Source organism: Etheostoma spectabile, chromosome 7, assembly GCF_008692095.1.
Source record: "Etheostoma spectabile isolate EspeVRDwgs_2016 chromosome 7, UIUC_Espe_1.0, whole genome shotgun sequence".
Lineage (NCBI taxonomy): Eukaryota > Metazoa > Chordata > Actinopteri > Perciformes > Percidae > Etheostoma > Etheostoma spectabile.
In genome coordinates, this window is record NC_045739.1 from 21,837,048 (window position 1) to 21,843,991 (window position 6,944).

Here is a 6,944-nt window from a genome sequence, read left to right on the forward strand (position 1 = left end):
AACAAGTTTCCTTTTTATTTTTAAAGAACCATACAAAAAAAAATCAACTTTTTTTTTGCAACTCCCGCAACTTCAATGCAAACAAATACAAAAGACATCGCAACTTTTATCGCAGTTTTTTACAAAAGCTCCTGCAAAATCAGGCATTGTGGGCCGCAGCAAACAAAAAAAAAAGATACTCAATATGTGTCACTGCCCGATGTGAGTCGAGTGAAGCTGTGAGTTGCGGATGCGTCATTTTGCGACAAGTAGCCTACAAGATGCTAACAAGAATCTTCTGTAATGTCAACACAGTAAAAATGGTCCTAATTAACAAAGTTGGTTCACTGCTGGCTACAAGTTAGCAATCAATCACAGAGGCTGTCAGTTGAATGGCGTTTTGAGCTAACGCTAGCAATCAATCAATCATAGAAAGCTAAACCGTTTTTGAAATGATTTCCATCTTCCGTTATTGTTTCTAATGAGAAAAGTTTATTATTTCATGGATTTCACTAATTTCAGTATGTCATGTTATGCTGTAAATTGTTTAAATCAGAGCATGCGCAACTCACATCTGCACTCAACCAGAGCCGGTCTGACTTGACTCTCATTGGGTATGACATGTGATGCCATAAACCGTTAAAATCTGAGCATGCACGACTCAAATCTACACTCGCTAGTAAACTACCGTGTACTTCACAAGTTTAAGCTTAACAGTTCATATAGTCAGGTCCGCTTTGCAATCGGCGATACAGCAGAGCATGCAGACCGTAGCAGCATTCTGTCATTTGTGTCATCGTGGTCACACCAGCCCCAGCTAAAGATGGAGACGGACACAGACGGAGCAGAGTGAAGTCTCAGCAAGTAGAAGCTCGCAAAAAATGTCTGGAAAAGGATTTAATTGAAATTAGATAGTTTGACAATGGAAATACAGGATATTAGCTTTTACTTTCCTGCTACCGCCCTAAACACTACTGACCACGTGGGAACAGCCTCCTATGGTTTATAGTAATGCGTTTTTGTTTGCATAGATTTTTCTCAGTGTGAAAACTACAGGGAAAAAAAGAGAAAAGGTTTACAAACTCATCAACTGATTTCAAGCAGAGCAAAGCAGGGCATGCATATGTAATATCCTATGTATTCATTTGTTCATTATGGAACATCTTGTTATTTTTTCTCTCTCTCTCCCCCCTCTCTCTACCCTACCAACCACCTGTCTTTCACTCTACACCTCTCCCACCTGCTCTGCCTCCCGCCATCTTTCTCTGGCTCACTTTTTCACCCATCCTCCCACCTTTCTTCTTCCACACCCCCCTCCCTCTATTCTCCCAGGCTTGTACCCTAACCTAGAGGAGCTAGGAGACTATATGGGTCTGGCCCTCAACAGCGATGAAGTTCAAAGGAACCTGGCTTTGATGCCCGTGGCTGACAATGTAAGTAGTTGTGTATGTCCTGGGGGATGTGTGTCAGTGTTTTCTTTTCTTGTTTAAAACATGTAGTCTTAAGCCCCAACCAACACGGACTCAAGCGACACACAGACTTTCATGTATAGTATCAGTGGAGTTCCCCATTGATACCATCATTCCATCAAAAATCTGTTTTTATAATGTTGGGTCAAAATAGACCCTTTTTATAAATAACAACTCCTTAGATCACTTTAAAGCCTCTCACTTAAAACGATCAGCCCTCTAACTAAAAACCTGTTTTTAGTAGATTGAAAGAGCCATGAGCTGTAGATCTATCCGAGCACAAAACAATTCTGTTCCTGGAGATCCACATATCTGAGTGACTCACAGAGCAGAGTGGGGGGGGGGGGGGGGTGAGCTTTGCATCTCTCTCTCTCCTCTCTTCTCTCTCTCTCACTCTCATCTCTCCGTTCATCTCTCTGCGTCTCTGCTCTCTCTACATCTCTCTCTCTCTCTCTCTCTCTGTGTTGTGTGTCCTGAAGATGCCAAGTCTCTTACAGAACCCTAGCTTGTCAGCTGGCATTTAACCATCTGTGTTCTCTGCTGTTTGCTGATATCGTCACCTCCACCAGTATTTTTAGTGTTTTTAGTTTCTTCATTGTTGCAGTGCAGAGCATATTCAAAAGCAGTGCCTGAAGCACTCCTAATCTCATTCACTGGTGGAGGAGGTGATGAAATTGAATCCTCCCACATGCCTCTATTTGATACAGTGTTCCTGAATTTTAATGTAACATGCCACTTTAATCCTTTCTTCCTCTCGCCTCTGTCTCACCCCCACTAAATTTCCCTGGTTCTCTCTCAACCCACCTCTTTTACTTTCTCACCTCCCTTGCCATGTGGCTTTCTTTCCCCCACTCCTTAGCAAGTGGCAGTGCCCTCCATGTCAGGTGTCGGGGGGATGGTGCGGCCTGTGACGGGGGCGGACGTCGGCATCAGGAGGGCAGAGATCCGCCCAGGGCTGCGGGAGATTATCCTCTGTAAAGACCAGGAAGGGAAGGTGGGAATCCGGCTCAGGTCCATCGACAATGTAAGTCAGTGTCACAAACTCGTAGACCGGCACCCCTTCTTGCATTAATCATTCAGCCCAGACTCATTGTCACCCCTTTGACAACATACGGATGACTTCTTCTACTCTTCCATCAATGTTTAACCTGTTTTACTCTGTATCTGAAACATCATGATCCGACATGTTAATCACAATGTGGTTTCACCAATACTAATTAGGCAACTAACACTTGAGTTTTGCAAAAAGTAATCTGACGACTACTTTTTGGGCTGTTGTTATTCATAGGGACATTTATGTATTGATTTAAATCTATTTTAATGAAAGATCACTGTGGTGGAATTGTCATGTCTGAGTTCTAAAGCCAGAGTTTCTCATATCCTATTACTAGTCTTGTGAGCAGATACTGAACACACTCACAAAAAGCATCCCTTCCTATTATTCCAATGTAGGAGATGGTGGTCGTCTTTCAATGAAAAAAAGTACATCAAAGTTTAACCAGAGCTAATGTGGGCAATCTTCCTAAGTTTCAGCCTTTAGAGAACAATATACATGTTATGAAGATACATTTTACAGAGTGACAATTCGAACATTTGTTTGCTTAAATTGTCTGGGGTTGTGAAGGCGTACCACTGCCAACAGATTTATTATAAAACGCATGCAAAAAGTGTTGTTAGTATGGATAGTAGCTATATTTTTAGATAAAGTGAAGCTGCACATTTGAACACACCTGCTTCTGCTGTTACAATTTGAGCGTCCCTTAAATTGTTACATGTCGTCATCATCATCATCATCATCATGATGATGACATGTAACAGGCCTGTTTTTAATATCATGTACTATTTCTGGGACATATGTAAAATTAGCTATAACAGTACAGTCATTTTACCAGGGTAAAGTTAGCAACAAAAACAGGTACTGGGTGTTTATTATCATCACTAGGAGCATTGAAGAATCCATGTGCTGTAAGAAAAACAAAAACAACTACGAGTGAGTTTTGATACTCGGCCAGCTTGTGTGGGTTACAGCCTCTTGAAGTAGTTAAGTAGTAGTTATTTATTCCGTTTGTGTTGAGGTGCACTAATACAGTTGTCAGATGACTGAAATGAATTGGTGAAAGATTCAGTGTATTGACGATCGATGTACCTCTGAAATGACACCACACACCTGACTTAACAGGGCACCGACTCCTCAAAATAAAAGACTTCATTCCAATCCAAATGATTTAATTATATTGCACGGACATCAAGTTAAAGAGTGCAACTTGTTCTTTTGAAAGAATTGTTTAGACACAAGCCATCTTGGTTCAATTCCTTTCGCTGTTTCAAATCTCTAGCAATATCTTTATATCATTATGGACATTTTTTCTCCTCGATGTCCTTGCCTCCTTCCTCCTCCATTTGCTCTGTTTTCTCTCCACTATCGCAGTCTGTCTTTTGTCTCTCCCCTCGCCATCCATTCCTTGGACTCATTTTGAATGTTTTATCTGTCCTCTCTCAGGGAGTGTTTATCCAGCTGGTGCAGGCCAACTCTCCCGCGGCCTTGGCCGGGCTGCGTTTTGGGGACCAGGTTCTTCAGATCAACGGGCAGAACTGCGCCGGCTGGAGCGTGGACAAGGCCCACAAGGCCCTGAAGGCTGCCGCAGAGACCCGCATTGAGCTCGTGGTCAGGAACAGGTGAGGAGTTTTCAATACATGACATACGATTATAACCGTGTCTAAACCTTCTATCATTTAGTCTCATTTGTACTATGTACACCTACCATGGTTACAGGGGTTGTTCTCATCTATCTTAATGCGAAACGGAAAGGTTTTCCTGGTAATATGAAACTGCAATGGTTCACACATACAGTGGCCATGCTGTTATGCAGCTTCATAATTCATCTGGCTGAAAGGTTTGGCTCCCTCTGCTGGCTGCTGCATTGTTTGCAGTCTGCTGCTTAACTCTCTCGCTTTTGTTTGTATGAACATTAACAAATAGTTTCTTGTACTGTATGTTGCCATCACTTTCTGAGTTTCTATTTTTTACTTGATCATAATTATAAATTTACAGATATACTTGTAAACTTTTGTTTTTTTAATAATAAAATAGTCTGATAAAAGGGCTCTTTATAACAAAGTTTTTAGATTCCTAATCATGTGTGTCTGTGCTTCTGTGTGTCTGTGTGTGTGTCTGCGCGTGTGTCTGTGCCTAGGCCGTTTCAGCGCACCGTCACCATGCACAAAGACAGCTCTGGCCACGTGGGCTTTATCTACAAGTCTGGTAAAATCACCTCACTGGTCAAGGATGGCTCTGCAGCCCGCAACGGCCTGCTGACCGAGCATTTCATCTGTGAAATTAATGGCCAAAACGTTATTGGACTCAAGGTGAGACACTTGTTTCTGTGTATCGAGTCTTTTCATTAAATTCTCTGGTTATTGGTGGATACAAACTGTTTTTCTATGAGCTAGTAATGTGTGTGCCGTAAGCCAAGATAGGTTCTATTGATCTTGCATTGTTGAAAAACATGGGCTCAAAATTATTATAAATCCAGAACATGTGTGATAAGAATGTTAAGTTGATGCTAATTTGAATTTTGCATTGGGATGGCTGCGTACATACTTGTGGAATGTAGTATGACGCGGGAACGTGCAGCGTTTTTAAGTAAGTGCAGCATTCACCAGCTCCAAGTCTGTACAAATGTGAAGTGAAGTCCAAATGGTTTTAGTTTGTATCAGCAATGTAGCCACAGTTTGCTTCTAGTCCACTTTATTCTCTGGCTGGTGTGTAGTTCCATTGTGCCCTGTGATGAAGGCTTTGAATGTGTTCTTTAAGAAACCTACAATGTGATGGCAATTCATTAATCACACAAGGTCCTCACATGAAACTGTCCCTGTGTGAAAATTCCAGGATTCTCAGATCAAGGACATTCTGAGCACCTCTCCGACTGCCATGACCATCACCATCATGCCCAAGTTCATCTACGAACACATGGTTAAGAGGTAGGACTTCAGCATTTCAGTGAATCTAGTGTCATCATTAATAACCACACATAAGGTGCTGTCAGTCAACAGAATTACACTTTCCCATGTGGATCCATGTAGCGCTGCTGATGATGTACCAATCAATGACTTACCTGCTGGTTCATATGACTTCATGTTTGCTCTTATTAGCTCAGTAGTCATCTGTATATCGTCGACGTTCCACGTCTGGGATTGCTCCGGTGCTGCAGGAAATTCCGCCGGATGCATGTATTTTTTTCGCCGATGTCCGTCACCTTCCGCTTTCTTTGTGTCGTCATTTTAAACTTCGATTATTATATGAGGACTATGGTTAACTGCTCCTTAGATCTCCGCAGGGTTAATCCAAACAGCTGGCTAGACCATCTGTCCAATCTGAGTTTTCTTCTCACGCGCGACTCAGCGACAAAACAACAAAGCGAGACTAGCTCAGTAGTGATAAGCCAGTGGGAGCACAAGTGGACCAGAACATGCGACCAAACATCTGTCAAGTTTTCATTGGTTGCACCGCTGCACCTGCGGGTCTGTCTCTGTGAGCATGTGTGTAGAGTTGGTTTCAGACAGGAGGCGGAAGCGAAGCGCTGCCTTGCAGATGGCTCTAATGTGTAATTAGAAAATCGCTGGTTGACCGGCACCTCAGGCATAAACAACCAGGCTAATGCCCTCCCAGGAAGTGACATATCGCATTCCGTCTCCTGAACCATGGCATCTGCTCTGTGCAACTCGCTTTGATCCTTCAAAAATAATAGACAGGCACGTATTTTTAGCGAAGCAGAGAGTTTCTGGTACTTTAGTGGAATCACAAGCATTGTCTAGAGTAGCCGCAATCAGCTGTGCCCGTTGAATCCAATCGCGGCGGCAAAAGCAATGGTGAAAATGTTTGGGTGCACCAAAATAATGCGCCGGTGCACCTGAATGAAAAAAGTTGCAACCAACGTGAAAGGTTAGTCTGGAGCCCCGTGTATACTATCGTTCGATGTACTTTTGTAGTACTGTGAGTCTATTTTCGGGCGCACTGAGCTGTAATTACCACGTCACTTCCTGAGTGCCTCTTTGCCGACTGGAGACGTTTAACTATTGTAACCCGTGGTAAGCAACTAGTCCAAAATCACTGATTGTTAATATGTTGACGTCTAAATTGAAGCTAATTAGCATGTAAGTGTGGAATTTCAGCCGCTGCCAATGTATCATTTCATTCGTTGGTCCAGACCAGCTGAACCAAACAGGTGTTAAAGCGACCTTAAATTAATCCAGTATGAACATAGATCATACGTGATGCTGATCACGGATGAGCTGATGAATGTGATTTTATTTTATTTTTTCCTCCAGGATGTCATCCGGTCTCCTGCGGTCAGCCATGGATCACTCTGTCCCAGAAGTGTGAAGACCATGAGGACTGTAAACTGTCAGGATGTCTACAATACAGCGATATGTCTCTATTTCTCTTTTCCTTACTCATATATTTGTCTCTCTCTCTCTCTCTCTCTCTCTCTCTCT

General features: G+C 42.6%; 1 protein-coding gene across 1 annotated transcript in view; it reads left to right on the forward strand.

The window, feature by feature from the left end:
* The window catches only part of sdcbp2 (syndecan binding protein (syntenin) 2), an 18,337-nt gene that overhangs the window by 9,779 nt on the left and 1,614 nt on the right, over positions 1-6,944 (forward strand). Inside the window, exons 4-9 of the mRNA XM_032521057.1 lie at positions 1,312-1,412; positions 2,308-2,472; positions 3,949-4,124; positions 4,643-4,814; positions 5,338-5,429; positions 6,777-6,944. The exon at positions 6,777-6,944 is cut by the window's right edge and continues 1,614 nt beyond it. Of these exons, the coding sequence (XP_032376948.1) occupies positions 1,312-1,412; positions 2,308-2,472; positions 3,949-4,124; positions 4,643-4,814; positions 5,338-5,429; positions 6,777-6,831 (761 nt within the window). The 3' untranslated portion in view covers positions 6,832-6,944. The remainder of the gene's footprint in view (positions 1-1,311; positions 1,413-2,307; positions 2,473-3,948; positions 4,125-4,642; positions 4,815-5,337; positions 5,430-6,776) is intronic.